Here is a 27,373-nt window from a genome sequence, read left to right on the forward strand (position 1 = left end):
AAACTTCTGCCTGAAGAAGCTGGCCTTAGCTTTCCTGACTGACTGCGTGTATTGGTTCCTGACTTCCCTGAACAGAAAGTATACTGTATAGAATCATTGTACCATCTAAACCCCTGTGAAATATTTTTTCATAACTAAAAATATTGTATTTTAAGATGTTTGAAGCTGGTTTACAAAACCGAAAGTAAAAAAGGCAAAAACAAAATTTAAGATTGGGAAGTATAGAAATAGCGCACGTAGAACATATCTACCACTGCTTTTAATGGGAATGACAGTGCTATAACACATATTTCTATGTGAATTTCTATGTAAATTTGGTGGGGTAGCCCAAAAAGTTACATATTGCAGCTATAAGAGTGTAACTTGGCACATGTTATGTTTAGACTGTGCAGTTTACTGGCCGCTGCATAGTGAGTGATACTCATGGCGTCATCATGTTGCCTACTAGTGTATATCTTTAAAAAATCTACCATTAATACCCTTTAGATTTAATGGACATTGCTGTAAAACTGGAAATTGTTGTGCGAGAAAATTAACCAGGAACATTACATCAGTGAGGTAAAAACTCACCCATCCTTGAGGTAATTAAACAAAATCTGTTTTGCCGTCTCTTCATGTGTTTGTTGTGAAAGCTCCTGCTGACCTTTCAAAAGATCAGGTGTCACCTGGATGCAAGAGGAAATAAGCAGAGAGTCATCAGAGTTCTGACAGATAATTTCACATGCAGTTACGTAGTAATAGAGAATGATTTGTTAAACAACTAACCTAACTGTAATCATAAATAATGTATTGTTTACCTGCACATCCATCTCTGCATTAGGCTTCTTGCCAAAGTTAGAGGAAGGCTTGGATAGTGAGGTTGTAGCCACACTTGTTAAAATCTTTGTGTTTGGTGAAGACTGACCATCCTCAGCATCTGTACTGTCCAGGGGTAACGTAGTGGAGCGATTTAGCACCACCTTATACCCCTGGATGGAGCCTGCTGCCTTAGAGGTCATGCTCTGAGGGGAGCCTGGAGCACTGCTACCACAGGCCGAAGCTTTGGCACTTGGCTTCCCCTCCACCGCTGTCACCCAGGAGTCTTTACTCCCAGACAACTTCTGCAGCTGCAGCTGTGAGGGGCGGAGGACGTGCTCCGTGGACCTCCCCTGGTTCTTGCTAAACTCATCCATGTATTCCGATTCTCCCCGGAGGCTAAAGGGGAGGGCGCTGTCCACACTCCTAGAGCGCTTCCTGTCCTCTGGATTGATCCTGTTCCTGCGGCCTGCCCTGCCCCGTCGCTGGTGACCACCATCCTTACCGTCAAACTTATCGATGAGCTCGTCCACGCCGGGGATGGAGCCTGTGTCGATGTCTCGGCCCGTGCCGGGTTGGAAGGGGATGTAGCGTCGGTTCTGGTGGCGGTTGATGGTATCTGCGTACAGCGCCTCCAGCTGATCAGTAGAGGAAGTAGAGGAGTGGCGGGAGCGGGACGAGGACTGCAGCACGGGGCCGCTAGAGTCAACTCTGCGCAGGGGGAGGACGTCTGGCTCATGGCGGCTGCGCTCCAGACTAGAGTTGGCACTGCTAATGGAGCTGGCGGACCGGCAGGAAGCCTTGGTCTGCTCACTGGGAGGTCTGGACACAGCATAGGGCTGGGGTATGGGGACGCGTTGGGGCAGCTGGGACTGGGGTGGAGACTGAGACTGGGGAGGAGACTGGGGTTTGGATTGTGGCAGAGACTGGGGTTGGGGTTTGGACAGGTGCTTGAGTTTGGACTGGGGCTGGGCCACCTGGGTCTGAGGCTTAGACTGTGGCTGAGCCAGCTGGGCTTGAGGCTTGGATTGAGACTGGACTAGTTTGGTTTGAGGCTTAGAGGGGGCTGGCTGGGGCTGGCGCTGTGTTCTCTCCTGCAGGGCAGGGCTCCTCCTATGATCCAGGCTGGATGACCCGGCATGGGCGACTACTGGGGAGGTGGATCTGGGAGAAGAGCCCTGGTAGGTGCTCCCAGTCTCCGCCAGGGACATCGGCCGGGGAGGCAGGCTGTGGTTACCATCCAGGTTCAAGGTGTTGTTCTCTGGGTCATAAGGCTTGAGGATCTCTGGGTGTCTCTGGAAGTTCAGCAGGGTGGACGCTGGCTTCTTCCCCTGCTCTGTGACTCCATTGTGAGAGCCCCCAAACTGCATCTGTTTCTGGGACCTGTACTCAACAAAGGGGCTGTCAGAAACAGCCTCCCTGATTCCTTTGAAGTCATACTCATGGTAGTTGTCAATAAAGGAGCCCTGTGTGTCATTGTAGCCGTTACTATTAGGATCTCTATAGGAGTTGGACCCACGGTCCTGGTTGTTCAGCACCACGTAGGGGTGTCCATCAATCCCCTGGACCCTAATGCTGAGGCCATAGGAGCCAGCTCCATTGTGAGGCCTGGGAGAGCGGGCCGGTTGATTGACTCTGTACGACTCCATCAGGAATGCAGCAAGAGAACAAATCCCTCTTGCTGGATCAGGCCCACCTCTGCAAAAAAAGGGACATAATCAGCTAATGTTTCACTGCTCCATGGCCTGCTAATGAGAGTTTAAAGCCTCACAATATTTGATTATGTCATCTGGTCTAATTTTACTTTTTTCTGTACTTAACGGTCTCTGTGTCTAGAGAGTGGTTCCACAGAGAACCATCACCTCTAACTGTTCAGCTCCACCACAGGTTACCTAGCAGTTAAGAGCATTGGGCCAGTAACCGAAAGGTTGATGGTTTGAATCCTGAGCCGGCAAGGTGAAAAAATCTGCCATTCTGCCCCAGTTAACCCCCAAAAACAACAACAACTGCTCCCCGGGCGCCGATGACGCCGTTTAAGGCAGCCCCCTGCACCTCTCTGATTCAGAGAGGTTGGGTTAAATATGGTGCAAGGCATTCAGTTGGGCAACTGACTTGGTACTCCCTTTTCCTGCCAATGAAGGAGTGAGGCACTGCACTGCCCTAAAATAACATAAGAGAGGCCAGTCTTTATCAACACACTGAACTTGAAAAACAGTGAGTCAACAATTCCTACACTCTTTTGAAGGGCAAATATGACCAAGTACTGTATACGAAACCATAACAAGCAGGTTACTAACTGGCATCTTAATCCGCTGTAATAGGCTGTTACTAACAGGCATAAGTGAATAATTATATACATGGTGTGAATGAATATTTACTGTACATAAAGGTGTATTCAGGTCTAATGGACTAACAATAAAAACTGGTATTACAGCATAGCGACAGACTCCAACGATATGTCACACTACACCTGGAAATCCTATGATTGTGCGTAGCCATTGCCTATACAGTAACCTTCTTGAATGTCTTTGCTAGTGAATGTGTGTGTGTGTGTGTGTGTGTGTGTGTGTGTGTGTGTGTGTGTGTGTGTGTGTGTGTGTGTGTGTGTGTGTGTGTGTGTGTGTGTGTGTGTGTGTGCGTGCGTGCGTGCGTGCGTGCGTGCGTGCGTGCGCGTGCGTGCGTGCGTGCGTGCGTGCGTGCGTGCGTGCGTGCGTGCGTGCGTGTGTGTGTGTGTGTGTCTGTCTATCTGTGAATCTATTGAACCAACCTCTGCCAATCCTTGTAAAATGCACTGTGATGTGCAGTCCCTGTAGAGGGCCCTGGTCGGTGTAACAGTATACCATGGGAGGACCAGGGTAACAGACCTACAGCAGGGCCATTGTCATCAACCCCACTTAACACCACAGCATTAAGAGAGGCGCTACACCACTGAAGACAGGAACCTGTGCTGATAGGTTCAACTGTTTTCTACTATACTTGCCAAAAATATAAACAAGTAACTGAATATTTAGACCACCTTGATACTATTGGGTATTCACATTATAACACACAGATATGGTAGAGATCAAGTTCATTGGTCTCAAGTATCTGAGTGTCTTCTCAGTAAAGAAATATAATATTTGTGAATTATCTACCAGATTACAAGTAGTGTGTAGTCTGAAGCTGAGGACAGAGCATAGGGACATTTGACCCTGAAAAACAGGTATGTATCAGCTAACAGGAAGGCCAGCAGAGACACACAGCATCACAGACATCAGTGGGCACCATGTGTTTGTATAGACAATGGGCTCTTATCAGAGACCTGTAGGCTCAGCTGATAATGTCCTATTCCACCCCCAAACAAACAAATACATAGGTGAATGTCATGAATGGCCTGGTTTTACAATAGCAAGACAAATGGTGATAGGGATGGGAGGGCTATTATAAGGAAACAAAGGTGACAGCAGATAATGTCACTTTGTAATGAAATGCACAGACATGCCCACAAGGCCTTTGAGGAAATCTCAATAAATCACTCTTTCAAACTGAAAACGAGTGTTGTATACTGCTCTACAGAACTGAACCAGCATGTTGATATCAGGTGTGACAGGGAGAATAGAAGCGATGCAGCAGGCTCTTCCTGATTCTATTAATACTCAGAGGACAGAACCTCATACTTTCCAACCATTGATTGGAAGGAAGAACAATGAGGCCAAGTTAGCCGCTTATCCAAAAGGAAAGGCACTGTGGAGGACAGGAAGCAGCAGAAGATGACACAATAGCCTCTTTCACTCCAAGTATCACATGTATCCAACAACACAAGGGCTGTGAGGTGTGAGTGCAGCTCGTTTCCTCTCATTGTGTTACTCTCTGCAAGGGAGGAAACACTTGCTGAGCCAACTTCTCCCCCCTTCTCCCCTGCAATCCATAACTAGAGCACTACCCTCGCCACGGTCCCCCTACACCTCAGACCAAAGGTCAGTGCTGAGTGGGTTAGGATGTCAAGGCCCTGCCTTTGATCTTTCCAGGGAAACATTGAGAACAGAAAAAATGAGAATAATCTACATGTACAGTGCACTAACTGATTCTCTACATCCTGGGGGTGTGTTGTTATCACAATACACCATTCAGGCCTGTAAAAGACAACTATAGGAGAGCACATTAGGACACAGCCTTGATTGCAGATTAAAAACTGAATAGAAAAGAGTTACATTCATGGCAGATTTGATATTATTACTGTACTCGTGACAGATTGAGTGTATTCATATTCCAGGAAGAGCTATTAAGCCTTAGAAATATTATGCAATTCATAATTCAAAATCCCTTAAACAGATTATTTATGGAAGAATATCAGTTACTTATAGCATGTTATGACATGTAGATCTCATGCATTCATACCAAGTAAATAACAGAAAGTAATGGAAAACCAGGAGAAAAGAGGCAGACATCTTATTCAAAGGAATTTGCTCTTTGGTAAATATAGCCATGCATGACTTAATAATTTTTGCATACTGAATACATGAATTAATCTATTCATATTACAGAATGTGGTATATGATATTAAAGAATGTGTAACATGTTTGATTAAAAATAATTTTTGAATGCTGAATAGATTCATTTAGTTTCTTCTTCAAATTCGAAATACATACTGAAAGTAATTTATACAATGTATAAATTGTATACAAACATATTCCTCTTTAATATCTATTGACTTAATAGAATTGTTGTGTAAAAAAAAATTGCACAGATAATTTAATTGGAACAGGCCAAGATAAGCAAAGTTTTCAAAAGTTTATACTGATGCTTTGGTTTAGGGTACAACAGGTGGTTTAACTTCTTATTTACATTAACATGAAATAACACGATTTTTTAAATGTAGTTTTCTCTATGATTATTATTTTAAATAAGTAAACAATTTATCTGCATATGTGCTTAAAGCAGCCACTGCCCAGTCAGTAACCTAAAGTTCCCACGCTGTGACGCATTCAATAACTACTGTAACAAAAAGTGTAAGAAGAGAAACTTGTCACTTACCAGCTGCGCTTTACGAACAATAATCGCGTATTAGTTGTTCAATAATGGCCAAAAGTTTAAGTGACATGCTCCACGGAATTGTTCAAAATCTATTTGTTGCAGGTCATGTTTACTGAGTCAGTTCAGTTTAAAGACGCCTGAAGCTCTGCAATCCCCGCCCCCTGCTAAGAACTCTGTAAACCCGCCCATCTCAAACCCTACTGCTTAACACTAAACCTCAAAACACTGACCTAGGAACAGATCGGCAATGCCAACCTGAACACTCAAAAATGTTCTGTTTGACAAAGTATCCCTTTATCAGTTTCGAAGATACCGGTACTCTGTTGTGAATAATAATAATAATTGTAAATAATAATTTGTTCTTAACTGACTTGCCTAGTTAAATAAAGGTTAAATACAATTTAAAATAAAAAAATAGTTAGGCCCTGCTAAAGTCCATCATGCTGATTTGAGTATGAACAGCCCATGTTGATGTTGATTGCAATTTGTGAATTAAAATGAAAATGTATACTGTATGGAACACGTCATATGGCAGGGTCCATCACGCACTATATCGTCAACATTAATCATAAATGAAAATATGGGTGAGCTATTGTACAAAATCCTTCAGGCCCAGTTAATGGGTTTTCATTAGCCCAACTAGGGATTTGTGGTTATAATAAAGCTACCAAAGAAAATATAACTGAAAAGTCCGCAATTAATAGTTTAACTTTTTTTTTGGTTGTTTATTTAAAATGATTATTATTTGTACGCAGATAATGTATGTTTACTGAAGCATATGGATTCACTATACTGTGTGGACCACTCCCAATTTTCTCATCTATTTTTAAGACCAATAGCGTCATCTAGTGGATAATCACTTACCTCTATGCAATTTGCCTAGTGATTACTCTGGCTGCTGTTATACACTGTTAAACAGCACTTTAATAAAGTATGAAGTCCGACCTACAAGAAAGCTCCCAAATTAGCCATGTTTATTTGTGATTTTTGTGAACATTACAGTGCTATAAAATAACACATTACAGAGTTATTACAGTATAATAACAGATATTTGTATATTTCTATTACAATACTACCCAGCATTTTTTACACCTAGTTCCCAAGCATGATGATTAAAAAAAGTTATAATTCTCATTCTTTAGTTGCTCTGAACCTTGAGAAAGAAAACCCCCCAACATTTGCCCTCGGTCCTTGTTGTAGCACAGAGTAGGCATTTCAATGGCTCACACAAGGACTTCAATAAACATTAAAATCGCAGTTCTCTTGTTTAGAGGACAGCAAAGGGCATCAGCCACATTTTATTTGTTCCTTAGCTGCCCCCTCCCTTTGTTGTGGCCCACTGTGTTTTCATTTCTGTGTCTGTCAGAGGACTGAGAGTGTGGGCTGTAAATGTGTCTTTAATCTCAACTCTCTGGCGCTATGTTGTGTTACAGTGCTGCACAATAGGGGCTCTGTTCTCCTCCGAGGTGCAGCAGCTGGGACCTCCAAGCATTCTCAGTAGAGTGCGCTGTTTGACCCTGGCTGAGGGAAACTGGAGGCGTTCTAGAAAGACAATGGAATACAATGGCTATACAGTCAGGTCACAGTCAAGTTGGACTCTTGTGATGGTGTGGCGGATGTTTTTATGCAACATCTTTCTATGTAAGAGGGGAAATTGTCCGTTGCGAAAGCAATCTGGGTTTAGAAAAGAAAATGTACGGAGCTATAGATACTTAATAATAAAAGAGGAGTGTTGACAGATCATTCTGTGGGAAGGAACAATCAACAAACACAGACCGACAGAAATACAGACAGACCTAGAGACAGAGATAGGCTTGGGATCCACTGCGTGGCAGTAAGCCCTCTGGTTTGGCTCCAGAGATATGAGCCAAGACTCATCTGTCAGCAGGCCCACCATGGCTCACTCACAGGCAGCCAGACCCACAGGAAGTCAGCCTTCAAACAAGGTGGTCCCACTCTTATATAAAACATGCCCATGACTCTAGGTGACCGCAAATAAACACCCCCGGACATGATAAAAGCAGGAAGGAATAAATACACCCACGCACACAGGCAGAAACACACAATCACACACACACACACACACACACACACACACACACACACACACACACACACACACACACACACACACACACACACACACACACACACTCTCTCTCTACAGGGGAAGTGGGGATATACGTAACTTTTGACTCCAGATGAAATGCTGTTTTAAAAGATGACAGTCATAATTCACAGTGCATAACTTAAGCGATCCACAGACTTTACAGCAGTCAGCATCTTCTCTTGTCTGTCACCTCTGTCAGTGCTCTGAACTTGGATCTGGCCTGTCAGGATACCGTGAGGAATTGTCTCACAATCTCACATACAAAAGGATAATGCTCTGCAGATGTGGTGGGTCACTGAGACAACTTCTGGGATTTAAATCTGTCTTATAATTGGACAAAGAGGGCTGACTGATGTCACAGCACAAATATGTGCAGATTACTTCCTAGTTAGGAGTGGACAGCCAACACTATGCTTCTGCAAATGTCCATGCAAATGTTCTCATGTTTGCATGTCTACCACTGACCTGCATGCCTGTTGACATTCTGTTTAAATGCAATGGGCACCTTTTAAGATCTTATTTGTGAATGACAAGTGTGGCATTTTTATTTTATTTCATACTTGTGAACAACGCACACAGCAGCTGAATTTAACAAAATGTGTTGTCTATTATTTTGTGATGCCTTAATACTTAATACAAAAAGTTATACCTTCTCAAAGTTATTCTGTAAGTGAGCATAAAATGAAATTCAAAAAGAAAACAGCATTTTGAAAAATGAGACTAAATGTATGCTGCTATCACACTTTATTAAAAATAGAAACATATATTCAATACAGACTACAATGGTCCACTGATATTGTTTTAAAAATTAGTAACATACTATAAAACACACTCTTGCACAGAGTTCCTCATTTGGCCTAGATCCACTGTAGAAAAGTCTTCTGAGGGGGAAAACCTGGGAAGGGTTGTTGCGTCAGTAGCTCACTTGAGTGAACACATCATGGGACTGTACTTGTATTGAGCTCAACCAAATGCACCACCAGCACATCATTTCATAAAACAATCACACAATTCGAAATTGAATGTAAATAACTGGAAAATGAAAGGTGGAGAAACAGAAAATAAAGATGACGTCCAAAGAACGAAATAAATCCACATACAATTGTGTTAAAAAAGATGGCACATTTATTGCTACATAAATGTTATTTACATGCTGTGTTTTCTGTTACAGAGACAGACAGTTACATTTCTTGTTGCTGGTTTTTGATGTGCATCAACAATACCTAGACTTTTTGGACACAAGTACATATCTTTTATCCACCAGCAATAGAGACTGAAGATCACACCTTCATGAAATTTGAGCTTGTACAATACCTCAATGTACTAGACTGCCAGCTACAATCCTACTATGTTTTCGGATGCTATTTGTACGTTTCGGTTAATAATGGACAGGTTATGGATAACCGTGCATTTTACTATCTAACATAGTAAAATAAAGTAAGAAACTTTTTACTCAAAACTTTCGATTAAAAAAATCTAGAAAGAGTAATATTTAGAATTCAAGAAATGTTCTTACAATATTATTGTATAAAAGACTAACTACAGTGAAAAATAAGCCAAATGTTTTTTTTTAAATCTTATTTTTGTTCTTTTTTCATATATTATACGAGGAAAATCATCTGGGAATACAGAAAAGTCTAACATAGGAGCAAAGAGACAGACAGCAGAACATTAGAAAATGACGGGGGAAATGAGAGAGCAGGCAGTGACATACATTATAACCTCAATCAGAGTCTGCCAGTAACATGAATACAAGCTCATGAATACTGAAATGATGAACAAGGCCACATACAGTCAGAGAAAACACGACAATACGTTTCCAAATTTATCACAAAAAGAAAATGATTGTAAAATCCAAAATATGTTTTATAAACTCCTTGGGGTGGTTCTCAATGGCATCCTTCATTCTATGACTTTATTTTCACAGAATAGGCTACTTGTCTCTGGATGTGGCAGCCTTGTTTTAAAGGTGGATAATAATGGAAGACAGTATACAAGGAAACAAATGGAATAAAAACCAGGAGTTAAGACCAAAATACTTTTTTTTAAAGAAAGTAAAGCATGCAAACAGATAAAAACATGTAAGTGGTGACCATTGTTCTTCATCCTGAAACATTTAAAAAATCAGCTCAAAACTGCATTTGTTCATCATTATACTATACCTATCTGAAGGACCAGCTGTTTGTGATGTTTAACAGAATGTGAACTCTTAAAGCTCCCCCTTCCCTTTCCCTCACCAGTAACTTCACTGCTTGGATCAAAACAAAGCCATTCTAAATAACTTAGAACTCCTCTCTGCTATTTCACGCTTGACCTCATATTCCATACTATGAAGCCTAGAGAAATGATTTGTATACAATTACAAATAAAGATATACCTTTTGATTACTTTGAATAATGTTTTTTTTTTAAACTTTTTTTCTTTAGTTATGTTTAACAGAAAAAAATTGATGTGAAAAGTTCATTCAGGCCAGGTGATATTGTGGTCGTCGTTTTGATTAAACTTTGTCACTAAGCAATCTTTGATAAAACAGCGCTAGGCGATTACAAAGAGCATGACCATGGCTGTTCAACTAACCAGAGACCATACTGTAATATAGAAAACAAACTACAATATCAGAAATATGTCATTGTTTACATTTAACACTATATGGCATAGGAATGAAAAGGCAGTGAAGTCCCTTTTCCTTTAGTTAAGACACTAAGAAATATGCAGGGAATGCTAAGGTTTTCAAATGGTTTGCTTTCTGTATTTGAACTGCTCACTACTGAGAATAAACACCTTATAAGTCTTTAGTTGACCTTTCAGGAAAACTAGAGTTTGCCATTCGTCTGTCACCTGTGACACAGAGTTTATAGTGTTCAGGCTAGTGTATGTGTGGAACACTATTTAGCTGGGCTCATACCCACCACTCATGTCTAATCCTCTTCCTCTAATTATGTCAGTAACATGAAGACTGAGCTATACCAAACGGACACATGAGCAGGTCGTTTTGGTTTAAACATGCTGTTCATTGCAGCATGAATAAAATATAAATATAAATAATATATGTTCTTTTTTTCAATGGGATGCTTAAGTCTTTTGGTACTCAATACCGCTAATTGATTTTTAGTTGGGCCCTAAAGATCACTTTAAATTGCCGAATATATTAATTTATATCTTTCTCAAGAGCCTGAGTATCTTAATCTTAGCTCAGGCTAGCCCGAGACTGGCTAGGGAGAAGGGCTGGGCCATACTAGTGACACTGGCAAACTGTAGATCAACTGAAAAGCCAAGCATATTAATAACTTTCCCTTTAGACGTAGACTTTACAGCTCAATAACATAATAAATAGAAAAAATAATACAAAAAAACCAACATAATTGCGGTTACAATGCATTCGTCAATTCAGTTTAGGCACAAGGCAAACTTCCACATGGGAGGGTGGAGGAGATCGCGACAGTCTCTGATTGTTCAGATGCGACACTCTGCTTGCAGACAGTGATATGTGCTGAAGTTTTCTCGTGGGCAGAAATGTGTTGGATGTCATCACAGGGACCTGGACACTGGGCTTTTCTTCAATCTAAGGATTGCGTTAGTCTGGGGTTTAGCTTCAAGTGGTCTGTCGCCTCCAATTTGTGTCACAAACTGTGAGTCCTGTCTGCCATTGGGAAGCAAGGGCACCATCTCTATCTTACAGAATTGATCTGGATCATTTTGATCTGAAGGGGCAAAAACAGGAATAACTCAGTCACAGATGTCCAACAGTAAAGAAAATCTGATGTTTCACAAAGTAAGTAATATAGTATCTCACAGCTATTACTGACAGAGTGTGTGGATGGTGCTCCATGGAGATGTACTACTGTACTATACCTGTGTGCTCCTCAGAGTCGGCCCATGGGGTTGGATGTGTCGGTGAGGCCGGGGTGGACCCCATGGTGGGCCTGCTGGTCCCCAGAGATCCCATGGCCAGACACCTTCTCCTCTTCCCTCCTCTTAAGGCAGGCTGCTTTGGGGTTCAGATTCCGCTCTGCGTGTATAGAAACAGATTTACTTGTGTTATTACTCTTCATAGGAGGTGTTATAACTCTTGTGTGTTATATGTGAGAGTGTAGGGATGCTGACCTCTGACTTGTTGCTCCAGGCTCAGTATGACTGCCACGGCCTGGTGCAGGATGAGCAGCTTGGTCTGGGGCTTTTCGCTCTTCAGGTGCAGCTGAACCATGCGGCCCAGCTCCTTGAAAGCCTCGTTGATGTCTCGCACCCTCAGCCGTTCGCGGGCGTTGTTGGCCATCCTCCTCTCGCGCTCCCGCTCAGCCTTCTGCTCTGGGTTCAGGTTGTCATCATCCTCATTAATGCTGCTGCAGAGGAAGAGAGGCCCAGAGGTGCAACAGTAAGACTGAGGTTACGTTTTTGGTTATTCACATGTGGAGATCGGACTCCAGGGAAGTTTAGGGACATTCTAAGGGCACTGCATGTTTTAGACAGAAGGTCATAAAGATTCATGTCTGTGGTTGTTAGGTTTATTTACCTTGTCCGTGTACCTCCTCTGGGAGTCTTGATGTCCCTCTTGTCGCTTTCGTCTCCGGAGCCGAGGTCGTCGGAGGAGTGGCCATCATGCATGTCGTCTCTGTCCTGGTTCTCTACCTTCAGCTCCAGGGCTGCAGCCACCTGACCAGCCAGACCTGCAGCCAGACCTGCAACACGCAGACATAAAGGTAGAGAGTCAGTTCAAATGGAATCTCCGATCATTTACAGCCAACAGACATTTCACATGTAGTTATTTTCGGTGTGTAGTGCAGAGATGGGATGGTCATGGGTGAAGTTGAGAGTGTGTCATGTCATACCTCTGAAGGTTTCCACTTGGTGGTTGAGTTCAGCGGTGGACATGCTGGACATGGAGCCCACGCTGGGCGGACCTCCGTGACTGTTGATCAAACTGCCAGCCTCATCCCGGTGAGAACCACCCTGTCAGTACACAAAGAGACAGGGCGAGAGAGGAGAGAGGAGAGAGGAGAGAGGAGAGAGGAGAGAGGAGAGGAGAGAGAGAGAGAGAGAATCAGAGTCAGTGGGAAACAGTACACGTTCAGCTGTGTGGAAGGGTTCTGGTCTGAATGAGTCAGGTACACACAGGAAAGGAATGATTTCTATTCAACCAGAGTGAATGCTTTTATGACTCAGATATCTCACACTTGAAAAGCAGAGAGAGAGAGAAAGAGAACTTTGTTGTTCAACTTCACTTTAGACTGACCTTCACAAACGGAATGCTGTTGCTGTCTGTTCAAAAAAATTAAATAACAACCTTCCAGAGCCTGGCTCAGAGCATTGAGGGAGATTTTGTAGTCTACAAGCCGATGATGAGAACCTTGGTGGAAAACTGTCCATTGAAAGCGCTTGTAAAAATACATGTTTGACTTGGATTTCAAAACAGGATTTTCTAAACACAAATTGAACACAATGCCTGACCTTTCTGGTGAGCTAAACAATCATATTTCCTCAAATTAAAAGCAGGATCCACGGGTGGAACTGCAGTACAGGAGTCCGTTTCTGAGAACTAATGATAGTTCTCAAGTCCCTCAGTTCTGACACTGGGGGGTGCTTTGGTGCTGTACTTCACCATAACAAAATGCATAATTCATATTCAGGATAAGAGAAACACAAACACACATTTGTATTGCTGTATAATCTCTCCATAATAATCAATGCAGTATGTGATGGTAAACCTATCCCCTTCTCTCTCTTCTTTCTGTTTTCATTTCTATTGCTTTTCTCTCTTGGGTTAGCCACGGTCAATATGTTCTGAGGGTTCTTCTTCCTCTTCTAGATATATCTATCTCTGATCTATTTGGCAGCAATATAAGGCAAAACCCACTCCAAAGACAGACCATTTCCTTATTTTCCCTCCATATTGGTTGTGAAACAGAGTCCTCCCATCATGCTGCATCACCATCGCTGTGCTCGCTGGGGTTACCACATGTTCCCCACTCAGTTATCTGGTTCTCTTCTGGGAACTAGGGGAGGAGGATGAGAAACCAGTACGGGGGGGGTATCTTCCCCTTTTCTTATGGAATGTGATCCCAAGTCATTTTTGGCCTACGTTAACCCCGCTGCCCCCAAACCCTCCCCCTCCTCCTCACTACGCTAATCTCTGCAGCGCTCTCAACAGGTGTCCAAACAAGTCTTTGTCTGGAGGAGGAGGAGGGGCGCGGGGGTGCTGGCGAGGGAAGAACGCTGCCATTTTCCTGGCTGGGCCTGATTACCATACAGCTGAGGACCTCTATTTGGGTGGAGACTGTGGCCTCAGGCGCGCGCTTCAAACCATTCAGATTTGTTGAGTTGGTTAAAAAGAGGCGGTGAAAGCGTGAAAAGGCCTGTCCTGAGTAAACGGTTGTGGCTGTGCCATGCTGAGGTGGCTGAGCTCTGTCTGAGCAGCAGTCTGAGGGGACCCTCTCTCTCTACCACAGAGGAGGCTCTGTGTTCATGCAGACACAGCCAGTCCTCTTTTAGTCTCACAGCCCACCAACACTATCACTATAGTCCCTCAACACTCTAACGAGCACACCAAACTGAACTGCACCATGGGAGAACCACTAAAAAGCACTTTCAGTCACAGACCAGTAAATACTATCTTGAGAGTTCCAAGGACCACAACATCAAAATGGCCATGACTGAAAACACATGGTGCGCTGGGACATTTTATTCCTTCTACAGTGAGTAACAAACCAGAAATACTAGCCCCTGTATTTAAATTATTCTGGGCAAAAGGGACACAGGCTCCAAGCTTGCATGCTGCGAAGGCTGTGAAAGGCTGTAAACGTGTCTGTAAAATGGCACTGGTTTTAGTTTTGGCAGTACAGATACAGGAGCACCAACTCCGATAAATGAACAGTTAGGGAAGCAGTAGTACGGCAGAAACACAGAACACATCCAAACCTTGTCCACTTGAAATTGGATATGATTGTTACCACAGGCCAGGGATCAAATGCCTCCCAATTTTCTTGTGGGTTTGTTGGCCCGATTACCATGTGAGTAATGCAAGGACTAGTATCACAGATGCTACTCCACAGCAGGAATGTTTACTAATCAGCCAGTGGTAGGGGGACAGGTTCCTGTGAGGAGCTGGGACTGAGGCTGAGGTCTGGACAGTAAATGATGAGGTAAGGAAATGCTGAGCATGTTTCAGTCCTCGGCATCCTCCCCTCCTCCATCACATCCCCTGAATGCCTCCATCCATTTTCTTAGAAAAGGGAGTTTAATCCAAGAGGATCTTAATCCAACCCTCCACCCACGTACGCCAGGACTGATTCAGAAAACTCAGGAAAAATATGGCCTAAATTATTTCCCATCACCTAGGGATTAGTGTAGAACTGTCTCCCTCTGTTGAAACTTCCACTACAGATGTGCTCAAATCCCTCTCCTCTCCGATATGAAATAGTTCAGATGGAGGATGGGCAAACACATTATGCTCTGCACCAAGACCTGCATCCCCTCGTTCCCCAGGAGCCGCCTCATAGGAGTGCAACTGACAAACACTTTCCAGACCAAAGCAGAACTTCACTCCGTTTTGTCTGGTTTTCTCATTCAAACCTGTATATGAGCTCTTTCTTAAGGAGAGTTAGCCTTCAGGCCAACCATTACACATATGGAAAGTATGTGAGTTTAAATTAAACTGCTCTCTGTGGAAAAAGGCAGAGTTTTTGCACATGGCTGTGGACTCATTCTGAACAGGTGGCCAAGGCTTGTTTATTAGCCTATTTGGAGAAACGCAACGCAAAAGCACATATGCCTACCCTCAATCCAAAAAACAGACTTTCTTTTAAGTATTCAAAGTCAATTCTTAAGTTGCAAAAACATGAAACATAATATCCTTAAAATCTAAAACACTCAAGATCTTTTTCTTCTGTAAAGTTAATTCATACCATTGTAGCTGTCCGACTAGCAACCAATCCGGCGCCAGGGAAGTTTGCTCCGAGGGCTGCTATTGGCCCGTTCTGTCCCAGCAGGCTGTGTATGTCGCTGGGCAGACTGGTGGTGGAGCCCACAGCATGGTTCCGCAGGACGAGGATGGCATCATCCAGTCTGTCCAGGCGATCCTCCATCCGAGACTGGGAGGACCCAGAGAGAAGAGGGGAGGGGAGGGGAGAGGGGGGCGAGAGAACAGGAGAGAAGGACAGAGCAGCTTAATATAAGCACATTAGGACAAAAAATGGAGGACATTGTGATTTTATGGTGTGATCTTGGAGTGAAAAAACACCACAGGGATAACAAAAGCATAAAAGAAAGACACGCAAAAACAGATGAAGATAAGCCATTTCAACCTGAGGAGGGGCACAAGGGATGCATGTGTTCATAACAGACAAGCATCCTCATTTGTATCTATAGAAACTGATAAACGGGCTGGCACACCACTCATTTGGAGCACCATGACTATTCATTTGGTATTAAAGCGTCTTATGCTCCTAAGCTGATTACTGCAAGCTGAAATGTCAGTATATAAATAATAAACAATAATAAAAAGCATGGCAACAAAACATTTGAAACTCCAATTAAATGGAACGGAACGGTGGCCAAGCTGGTGAAAGAAAGAAAAACAACTAAGGATGTGAAAAGGTGTCAAACACTGATGGGTAAAGTCTCCATCTAAAGGACAGGAGTACCTCGCATACATCCTTTAAGAATGACATGGCATCCTGGAGATGCTCATGAAGCTGCTGATGGACTCGAGTTTTCTGCCAAAATCAGATAGAACAGGAAAGCATGTGAGCACAAATAAACATTAGTGGAAGAGCCAGAGATAGTATAGACTGAGATACAAGGACAGAGATAGTGTAGACTGAGATAGAAGGGCAAAGATAGTATAGACTGAGATAGAAGGGCAAAGACAGTGTAGACTGAGATAGAAGGACAGAGATAGTATAGAATGAGATAGAAGGACAGAGATAGTATAGACTGAGATAGAAGGACAGAGATAGTATAGACTGAGATAGAAGGACAGAGATAGTATAGACTGAGATAGAAGGACAGAGATAGTATAGACTGAGATAGAAGGACAGAGATAGTATAGACTGAGATAGAAGGACGGAGAAAGAGGAGAGTCAGACAGAGACAGATATATGGTAACTAATAACTGTGTCAGGCAGCATCAAAACTGTGGTCCTGTGTAGATAATAACTCCTGACCCCTCGTCCTCTCCTCCCACACGTCCCATCCCTCCCACACATTCACCGTTCACACTGAGGTTAGGTTTGGTCGCTCACACTGAGGTTAGGTTTGGTCATAGGTTTGGTCGCTTCACAAAAATCCCATTGTAGGTGGCATTCAAATATAGTGAGTAAATATTTATCCCCACAGCCGATGGTGTGAATGTGTGATGTGGGCGTCAGGTGGTGTGGGGTGAAAACTGATCCCAAGTCGTGTTTCTGGTCCGCTTACAGACAGGCAGCTAGCGCAGGAATCCTGGAGCAGTGGTGGTTCAGTCAATGCAACAGCTGCCAGGCTCCCCAGCCCCCCCAACCCCACCCTGGTCCACGAAGTAGGGGACAGATGGCAGGAGACACGCCCCAAGGGACGGTTATTGTTCAGCACCCCCAACCCCCCCCACCGACATTTGTCAGCCAAGAATCTTCATGTAATGCTATCCCTGCCTTCCGTGAGAGAACCCATCTACTGTGTGCGTGTCCATTAAAAAGTGCTCAGGGTGTGGGGGAAGGGAGGGGGGAGGCAGGGAGACTTACCAGTGAGTGCAGGGAGTTCTCATAGTTGGGGGAGGAGGAGCTCTGCCCGGCTGCACCACGGGACCATTGGTTGTTACCTGAGAGAGACAGAGCGGGAGAACCACAGTTATCCACCTGACATGGCTGATTCAGACATCACAACATGGCCAATGATAAGAGACCTGCATCCTGCTCCACTCTACAGGGGCTGACTGACACACTGCACATCCACATCCTGTCTGGTCTCTTGTTGTTATGCTGTGAGAGGTATTTTCATCATTGGGGTTCAGCTGCATCATTTCCTGGTGACTGGGCTGCATCCTGCATCATGAGCCAGGGCCGTGGGTGGACGGCTCCAACATACACCAGCACACTGGGACACACTGGGACATGGCCTACATGTACATCCGCTCATTAATGAGCTAATAGCCCAGGGAACAAAGTGAACAGTGATAAGAGGCCCGGCTGGGATAGAGGCTGTCTTCCACTGACACTGACAGAGTGATTCTTCCACGACAAAAGGAATCCCTTACTCCATCCAATGAGCCAGAAAGTTCCAGAAGGCTCTACCAAGGCTGCACTCATGGGTGCTCCTCTTGTCCGCTGATCTAAGCCCAATGTGATTGGCTGACAAGCTTCCAGGGGTCACAACACAAATATCATCTGTCCAATCACATGCCAAGCTGAGGTATAGTGTAACAGCTCCATGGCTTGCCAAAACATGCAGACCAAGAGAGACTCAGAGACTTGACCTGAATTAACTTTCCATTCTGAGATTCTAGAGACAACCAAGAGACAGGGCAATAGTCCAAACAAATGGTGGAAACATCAAATGAAGGAATTCCATTCTATCCCAGACTGGGTGATCTCTAGAGCACATAAAGCAGAGGGGATCACAATGTGTGGGAATGGTTACAATCAGTACATGAAATGTGCAATTGCACATACAAAACAAGTGTGAAACTAAAAATAATCAGCTAATCAAATTGAGGTCTGACGCAACAAAATATATTTTTCTATGACTCTTTATCTTAGCCAATGTTGTCTGAAATAATCCACCTAACAAACAACAGTGCACCAGGAGGTAATGCATTACACCAAGCCTGTTGTGTGCACATGAGAACAGTTCAAGTCTCCTTAATCGATTGTGACAACGAGGAAACCTCCCAGGTTATTTATACTGGGCTGTGTTAGTGAGCCAGCCCCAGCTATGGGCCCTCACTATACCGTCTGGTCTCCATTACTGTGGCAGGAGGTCAACACTCAGCCCACGTACTGTAGCATACTCTACAGATGGATACATTGTTTAGCTTACCTCTCATTCTCTCATTTAGGCTGTTTGTCAAAACCAACAGCAGGCCCCATTTTCTCCCTGTTCTCCTCTAAAATGGTATTTCAGTATTTGAGAGAGAAAGATCGGAGATCACTAGCTAACGTTAGCATGTTTCTGACGAACACTAGGATTACATCTCCACTTGACCTGGGGGAACTGTTTAGGATTTTCCATTGATTCATCGTCAGCAGTGTAAACTAAGCATTAGTCCTCTTCTGAGAGAAAGTCTCTCCACACAAAGGTCCTGGAAAAGCCAGGCTTTAATTAAGAGGCTATTAAAAGTAACTTTGGAACAGGGATTGAGGGAGCCTCTCTGCTCAACCTCAGTGTTTCCCTGGCGCGAACCAAACAGGAAGTACTCATAACTAAGCCTCCCTGGGCCTCTGGTCCCCACGTGGAGGAGAGGGCTAATTGAACACACCAGCAAGAGTTGAGTTGAGCAGCACCAGGGTGTATATCTGTTCCTGCCTGGTTGGGTTATGAAAGTAGCTAATCCTAATGAACAGATGGAGCAATTTGTGGTTAATCTGAACATCATGCCAAATCATGCCCCAACTGACCTCTGTAATGCCCCCTATTCTAATTAACAAACTTCAAACAAATAAATGGATATTAGATCGCAAAACATGAAACAAGAAATACATTTTCAATCATCCCAGTTGCCCTTTTAAGCTACATTAACTTGAGTTTTTATGGAGGCGTTCTATTAAACTAATGGAAACAGATTTGGAAATGGATAAGTTATGACTTTTGGGAAGGGTTTGGACAAAGGCAGATGTTTATTCATATGGAAAGTCATGGATGTGGAGTATTTGTTTTGCATTTGTAAATTGAACAGAAACTGTAGATTCACTGAGGATTATGATTATAAAGAGAAACTCTGTTTCACATTGTAACAAAAGTTGGTGCCCTTGGTATCATGTTGTCTCATTATTTGTATAACAAAACATTCCACACCCACATAACTGGAGTTCTCAATCTCCAGGTGACAGGAACTTCACTGATAAAATCAAAATGGTTGTTGGCATTCTACCTCCTCTGTCCTCCCAAGTAGGGCATGCTGCCCTGAGGCCTGGCTGGCTGAGGTGTAAAGAGGGTGCGTGAGGGGTCGGCATCCCTCTGTGTGAAGCCGATATAGTCCTCCTCATCAGCTGAGTCACTGTCGCTCCTCGGGCAGATAAATGAGGCCCTTTGCAGGCCGGTCGATCCATGGGGAGAACAGCTGTCCACAGACCAGAGCAACAGCTGAGGACAAGGGGGGCATACGTGGAGACAGCTGTCGCCACTACATCACCACACACGGCACAACTGCCCACTAAAACAACACGCTGGGCTTTCCCTCTCTTTCTCTCTCTCTTTCCCTCCCCTCTCTCTCTCTCCTCTCTCTCTCTCCTCTCTCTCTCCTCTGCCAGAGTGTCTCTCACAATTATTAAATGTCCCCTGCACATTGCTCTGCTACTTATGGACCCAGTTTCAGGGAAATTGATTATCTGAATGATCTGGTTGGTTATCTGGTAGAATGAATACAGTGACTGAGAGGAGAGGATGTCAAACTCTAAGATAGTCTCTTAGTTCCTTTCACCAACCGAAGAGAACTGACTCCTTATCACTATGTAGCTATGGGTTGTCTGGGGTAAACTGCATCAGCTGTCGCCGTGAGGCAATGTCGTCAAAGTCACAGAGACTGAAGACCATCGTGAGATAAACATCACTTGAAGACCATCGTGAGACAAACATCACTTGAAGACCATCGTGAGACAAACATCACTTGAAGACCATCGTGAGACAAACATCACTTGAAGACCATTGTGAGATAAACATCACTTGAAGACCATCGTGAGATAAACATCACTTGAAGACCATCGTGAGACAAACATCACTTGAAGACCATCGTGAGATAAACATCACTTGAAGACCATCGTGAGATAAACATCACTTGAAGACCATCGTGAGATAAACATCACTTGAAGACCATCGTGAGATAAACATCACTTGAAGACCATTGTGAGATAAACATCACTTGAAGACCATTGTGAGATAAACATCACTTGAAGACCATTGTGAGATAAACATCACTTGAAGACCATTGTGAGATAAACATCACTTGAAGACCATTGTGAGATAAACATCACTTGAAGACCATCGTGAGATAAACATCATTTGCAGTGTTCACCTACAGCACTAAGACAGAGCCTTATGGAGGAAGCAGTGTGAATGCTCTGAGGAAACAATAACCCACATCTCTCCATGGCATTGGGACTAGTTTAGGCTGGTATAATGCTATAGTGCAGTAGATCAGAGTGCAGACTGATGTTCTACCTGCACTTCCAGAGGGGGCGCCGGTGGTCACCACTGTACCTGCTGAGGCAGCAGCACCTGCTGTGCAAGTCAGGGGCGACGGAGATCCTACAGGGGTGGAGGGGTTGGATGGAAAACTACTGCTGGTGTGGTCAGGTGAGTAAATCTGTGGAGAGAGAGGGGAGAGAGAGAGAGGGGAAGGGGGAGAGGAACGGAGCGAAAGAGAGTGAGGGGGATGACAGAAGGAGGGAGAAGGAGAAAGATCCGTCAGTATGGTAGAACATGCATCTCTTTAAAATCACAACCTATCGTTTCCTCATACCTTTTATAGCCTGTGTCACCATCCTTCAGCGGGCGCACGGCCGAAATTGGCTCATCAATTCTGGGGATTTTCCAACCAGGGAGCCCATAAAAATGTTCAGAGCATACATATGGGTCTTGAGCAGTGGCTTCAGTGAAAGTTTTTAAAAAAAGGGTACCGCAAACCATATTCACTGCGACACCTGAAGGCTCTGACCAGTCAGGTGTCCTCCTCCAACTCTGATTAGTGTTGTTTTATTTAGATCTCCCCCACTGGCCACAACATAGATAATATCATACAAATACTGTATCTACAGTAATATGGCTGATTCACTATTAGAGGAGAAAGTCAACGTCTTTACTTTGGGAGGGGGGGGAAACTGGAACAAAGCGGTTGAAATCCTTTAAAGCTAAAGTGGACTAAAATCTGCCCTAGATCCCATTAATATCTTTCTAACATGGTGCTATATAACTCCAGTATAAACCCAGGGTGGAGCCATAGACAGGGAAAGATACAAAGGCCAGCATTAATCCCCCAATAGTGATGGAGCGGAGGGGGTTATCCTGAATGAGCTGCACCACCGCACCTCTCCATGCTAGACCACGCCCTGAACTGGCAGAAGATCTCTGTTACCATACCGTAGCATGTACAGCCTTCCACTGTGTTTGTGGGGAATGTTAAGCTTGGGTCAATGAGGTTTTAGGGCAACATGACGAGAGAGAGACAGAGAGACAGAGAGAGACACACAGAGAGAGAGAGAGACACAGAGAGAGAGAGAGACACAGAGAGAGAGAGAGAGAGAGAGAGAGAGAGAGAGAGAGAGAGAGAGAGAGAGAGAGAGAGAGAGAGAGAGAGAGAGAGAGAGAGAGAGAGAGAGAGAGAGAGAGAGAGAGAGAGAGAGAGAGAGAGAGAGAGAGAGAGAGAGAGAGAGAGAGAGAGAGAGAGAGGATGATGTGATTCTGAAGCACACAGATTACATCTCTAAAACTTTCACAGGGATTTCACTTGTTTAGAGAAATGCTGGATTAAAGCAGACAACACATCCCTGATTTGTTCCCTTTAAGAGGATAGTTTGTGCCAGAATGGAAAGTGTCTCCCAGTAAACCAGGGTATTAGAGGTTTGATTCCCATTAATTAGCAGAGGCAGTAGATCCAGAAGGATTTCCCTGCAAGTAAACATCACATCCTACTCATAGGAAACCGTTTAATTTCAGTAAACACAATGGAACGCCGTTGTTAATAATCTTCTCTTTTAAGCTTGATCACCAAGCTTTTGTGTTTCAATCAACTTTTGGAAGTCCAAATGGTTTGGCTATTGCATGTCACTGTGTACCAAATGTTTTTCCCTGTGGGGATTTATACCCACTTCTTCTCTAATCTTTTAAAATCACATTTCTCAGTCAAAAGCATTTGTCACTGTTCAGTATCTTTACCCTGAAACACTCAATCCTGTTGAGAAGTAATGACCATCAACTGTGATCACAAGTGTATGTCTCAAATCAATGGGACTCAAAACGAATTAGCCAATATCTCTTCTCTTTCTAAAGCGGGCCGTCTATAGCCGTGACTCCTGACCCTGCAATATACAACGGGCCATTCTTCTGGTCCCGGGCTACTTCTGCTGTATTCAAACTGCAACACGACTCATTTTACCAACAACAAATGAGGCTCCGCCTCCTCATCGGTCACGCTCCCCCGGGCAGCGGGGGCCAATAAGCACGGCCCGTTTAAAAGGCCGGAGAACAAAAGGCCCACAAAGGGCGGCCCGCAGAGTTGAGCCACAGCAGTTAGGAACCCCCTTCGCTCCCCCTAGCCTCCCCACCCCTCGTCTCACCCAGCCCAACAGTGTCCATTTCACTGCAGCTTTGTCATGCTAATAGAATTGAGTCTACGAATACAAAAATACTTAATTTGTGATTATCATACACCCTCACACACACTTTCCTCTTTCGGGTGCGCACCACTAAGCCATAGCACTTCCCAAATGTAAACCCATTACGCTTTTACACATCCTACTTCTCTCACTTTTTACTAGGAATAAAAGCTATGGTGGGTTTCATTTCTCTGAGGTGAGATACACTATATGGACAAAATTATGTGGACTCCCCGACAAATTAGTGGATTCGGCTATTTCAGCCTCACCCGTTTCTGACAGGTGTATAAAATCAAGCACACAGCCATGCAATCTCAATAGACAAACATTGGCAGTAGAAAGTCCTTACTGATGAGCTCAGTGACTTTCAACGTGGCACAGTCATAGGATGCCACCTTTCCAACAAGTCAGTTTGTAAAATGTCTGCCCTGCAAGAACTGCTGCAGTCAACTGTAAGTGCTGTTATTGTGAAGTGGAAAAGTCTAGGAGCAACAACGGCTCAGCCGCGAAATGCTAGGTCACACGAGCTCACAGAACGGGATCGTCGAGTGCTGAAGCGCGAAGTGCGTAAAAATAGTTTGTCCTCGGTTGCAACACTTACTACCGAGTTCCAAATTGCCTCTGGAAGCAACATCAGCACAAGAACTGTTCGTCGGGAGCTTTATGAAATGGGTTTCCATGGACGAGCAGCAGCACACAAACCTAAAATCGCCATGCGCAATGACAAGTGTCGCCTGGAGTGGTGTAAAGCTTTCCACCATTGGACTCTGGAGTAGTGAGAACTCTGGAGTGATGAATCCTGCTTCACCATCTGGCAGTCCAACAGACTAATCTGAGTTTGGCGGATACTAGGAGAACGCTACCTGCCCCAATGCATAGTGCCAAGTGTAAAGTTTGGTGGAGGAGGAATAATGATCTGGGTCTGTTTTTCATGGTTCAGGCTAGGCCCCTCAGTTCCAGTGAAGAGAAATCTTAACACTGCAGCATACAATGACATTCTAAACGATTCTGTGTTTCCAACTTTGTGGCAGCAAAGGGGGGACCAACTCCATATTAATGCCCATGATTTTGGAATGAGATGTTTGACGAGCAGGTGTCCACATACTTTTGTTAATGTAGTGTATATTAGGCCGGGTTACAGATGAGTTCTGGGAGTTATTAAAATGAGAAATAATCAGTAAGAGGAGAGACAGAAGAGCTCTCTGTGAGGTTCTGTGGCTGTTGAAACCAAGAGGGCTCTAACTGGATGGAGGACATATTCATCCTCAGTAGCACAATGGTTTATGAGTTACTGTGTGTCAAACGTGCAGGGAGACATGATCAAAAATGGAACAAATACCAAGGTTGGATTATTCAAACTGGTGAGGTTTTTTTTAAACATTTTTTTTTTTACAATTTCCTTCTTGTATACTCAGAGATTAAGTCTATAATTATCCAGGCTTAGGCATGAAAACAACTGCAAACACATCCCTCTGGGCTTATTTAATCAGCATTCACTATAGCACTTAATACCCATCGTGACCACCGAGGTCACTTCCTTTACAGACTGAAGAGGGCCATTAATATAATGCACCATCTCAGTTTAACACAGAAATAAAACATATATTTGATATTAAAGTGAGTGGAGAAGGTACTGTAGTCAAGAACACAGGATTCACACCCAGAGAGGGGACCAACCTAGAGGGGATATCCACGGAGGATTCCTAACCATCCATGTAAGCCTAACGCCTAAATCAAACTGTATTTCAGAGGGAGAGAGTGCCATTTTAAGTGCTGCATGGATTGTGCCTTCATTTACAAGTAAACCAATAGGGCTTTACTCCCAACAAACAACCTCTGTGGATTTGTAACATGGTTTCTATCTAAATCTCTTTTGAGGCTTTCCCATTTCCCCGGAGGAGAACAGGGGTGGGCTGTACTCACCGAAGCCAAGGCTTTGCCCAGTGCATCTCCAGTCTGCTGGCTTCCAGAGGCATTCCCCCGATTTGCAGCAACTACAGAAATAAGGAGAGGACATTTATAACACAGAGCATAGATTAAAAAAGAGAACATCACTGTAGGAATTTATCTCGCCTATTGATATTTAAGAGTTGATCAACCAAATATTCGCCGTACCCATGACCCCGTCGGTGGTGTTGACGGGCGGGTTGTGTGTTGGGTTAACGAATGGTGAAGTGCTGGCATTGCTGCGGTGGAAGCTGGACATTGGAGGAAGACTGGCATGGATGTCTGTCGGCGATACAGAGTGTGAAGGGTAATTCTGAAAGAGAAAGAGGACAAAATACGTGTTCATCAGGACAATGCAATATTGTGTGTGCATACACTTGTTCAGTGGTAAGAATAGCATTGTGCGTGGTGAAAAAATATCACTTGATAAAAGAGAGGTTATATGAATGTGGAGCCCAGACAGACAGAGGGCTTTGGTTGGGCAGCAGCTGCAGGCTCCCTGTGATTCCCAGTGAGACACAGTGGGCAGACAGAGCAGATGAAACACTGATAGAGGAGGTCAGCCGTGTCTTACACAGATACTGCCCAGACAGCAACATCACTACGGGCTCAGCAGAGAGGAGGGGATGTGCTCTGATGGGGCAGAACAGGACATGGAGGCTGAATACGCATCAGTCACAGTGTTTCCCCTAGCTAGACTTTTTCTGTAGGCAGGGTGGGCAATATTGCACACCACAAATATTCAATTGAAACCAATGCAAGCCAAATGTTTTAGGAGAATGGGGAAATAGAGCTTAACAGGGAGGAGGTAGACTGTCTAAGAATAGATAGGGGAGACATTGAGACATCACTTACAGTATGTGCGTACATCACTAGCTGGGTTGCTTACCTGGCGGTCATGTGAGTGCATGTTGACGTAATTTCCTGACTGCGGCATGTGAGATGAAGATCCTCCCAGCATTCCTCCATAACTAGGCTGGTTGATCCCATTGGAGGAATTCCACGGATCAGAAGAGTTGTGGGTCCCATCTAATGACAACAAACAAGAGTTGAGTTGAAATGGATCCGTCTTGAGTTTCATCCCTATTCTTTACAGTATAACGACTCACGTAACAAAAGGATCAACCAATTGAAGAGTCATCCTGGATTTGATTCCAGAAGGGAGCAAATACGTTTTAATGGCTTTAGTTTAACAACCAAAGTCAAGTTTACATAAAATTCAATATGCCTGAACCGCCGTGAAGCAAACCACAACACACAGCTTGATTATGAGAGCCCAGAGAGACCTTTCCACAGAGGGCAGTCACCCTCCTCTCTGCTGAGTCGCTGGATCACACAAGGGGGTTGTTCACTCCCCCAGTCTGGTCTTAGGACTGAAACACAAGCCCTGTCCTGGACACAGCTGAGATAACACTAAGCCTCCCTTGGCTAACAGAAACCAACCCGATCCCTTCAAAGACCAGCGACTCTGAGACCAGGCTCAGTGAAATACTGTCTACCAGAAGAAAGAAATGGCTAAATCGAGTTGAACATTTGAAACTGTTTAGCAACATCAGAGAGAGTGACTACAGAGAGAGTAACTGAGTGTCATGTTAGGATGTTTGTCCAGAAATATTTTCTCATGGGTCCACTGTCCATCAAGAGGCAGGAGAAGAAATAGATAAAGACAGCGCATCCGATTGCACAAACAGATGACACTGGCTTCTTTAGACTCCATGACAGAGACAGTCTTAAGTCAGAATCACTTACCAAAGAAAGTGGTTGCAAACATACTGCTGGGGGGTTTGGGAGATGAGTAGGAGGGAGAATCTCTGTTGAAGTCTTCTGTGTTGGGAGACGGGGCATACACCTGCCAAAAGAAAACAGACATTATTAACATGAATAACAACAGCAGGTGCATAGGGCAGTCTAGCATTTTGTCAAAGTCATTATCCTCTAAGATGTAACTTGTGACTGTTCTCTGTATGTGGCAGGAGCATAATGATGATGATTTGGTTGAGTTATTAGGATG

The 27,373-nt window shown here is 44.0% G+C and overlaps 2 protein-coding genes and 1 non-coding gene across 8 annotated transcripts in view; all 3 read right to left on the minus strand.

Moving 5' to 3' along the window:
• LOC118362434 (cingulin-like protein 1) overlaps positions 1-5,959 on the minus strand; it is a 47,910-nt gene extending 41,951 nt beyond the window's left edge. Inside the window, exons 1-3 of the mRNA XM_052481921.1 lie at positions 5,809-5,959; positions 798-2,493; positions 571-665 (exon numbers count right to left, since the gene is read on the minus strand). Of these exons, the coding sequence (XP_052337881.1) occupies positions 571-665; positions 798-2,444 (1,742 nt within the window). The 5' untranslated portion in view covers positions 2,445-2,493; positions 5,809-5,959. The remainder of the gene's footprint in view (positions 1-570; positions 666-797; positions 2,494-5,808) is intronic.
• A 2,686-nt stretch (positions 5,960-8,645) lies between these two features.
• The window catches only part of LOC118359582 (transcription factor 12), a 98,617-nt gene continuing 79,889 nt past the window's right edge, over positions 8,646-27,373 (minus strand). For 4 of the 6 annotated variants that reach the window (XM_052481928.1, XM_052481935.1, XM_052481926.1 and 1 more), the window contains 12 exons: positions 27,112-27,211; positions 26,252-26,391; positions 25,531-25,675; positions 25,339-25,409; positions 21,263-21,407; positions 17,632-17,708; positions 15,817-16,002; positions 12,745-12,865; positions 12,429-12,594; positions 12,023-12,258; positions 11,771-11,927; positions 8,646-11,619 (listed from right to left, as the gene is read on the minus strand). In XM_052481928.1, the coding sequence (XP_052337888.1) occupies positions 11,782-11,927; positions 12,023-12,258; positions 12,429-12,594; positions 12,745-12,865; positions 15,817-16,002; positions 17,632-17,708; positions 21,263-21,407; positions 25,339-25,409; positions 25,531-25,675; positions 26,252-26,391; positions 27,112-27,211 (1,533 nt within the window). In that variant the 3' untranslated portion in view covers positions 8,646-11,619; positions 11,771-11,781. Of the gene's footprint in view, positions 11,620-11,770; positions 11,928-12,022; positions 12,259-12,428; positions 12,595-12,744; positions 12,866-15,816; positions 16,003-16,554; positions 16,627-17,631; positions 17,709-21,262; positions 21,408-25,338; positions 25,410-25,530; positions 25,676-26,251; positions 26,392-27,111; positions 27,212-27,373 lie in introns of all 6 variants that reach the window. The other 2 variants (XM_052481955.1, XM_052481940.1) reach the window with 2 other exon arrangements.
• On the minus strand, positions 20,578-20,660 carry LOC118362998 (small nucleolar RNA SNORD35). The gene has a single exon (XR_004821304.1). It is a non-coding gene; the product is annotated as a small nucleolar RNA SNORD35 (small nucleolar RNA).

The sequence above is a fragment of the Oncorhynchus keta genome, chromosome 2 (genome assembly GCF_023373465.1).
Source record: "Oncorhynchus keta strain PuntledgeMale-10-30-2019 chromosome 2, Oket_V2, whole genome shotgun sequence".
Lineage (NCBI taxonomy): Eukaryota > Metazoa > Chordata > Actinopteri > Salmoniformes > Salmonidae > Oncorhynchus > Oncorhynchus keta.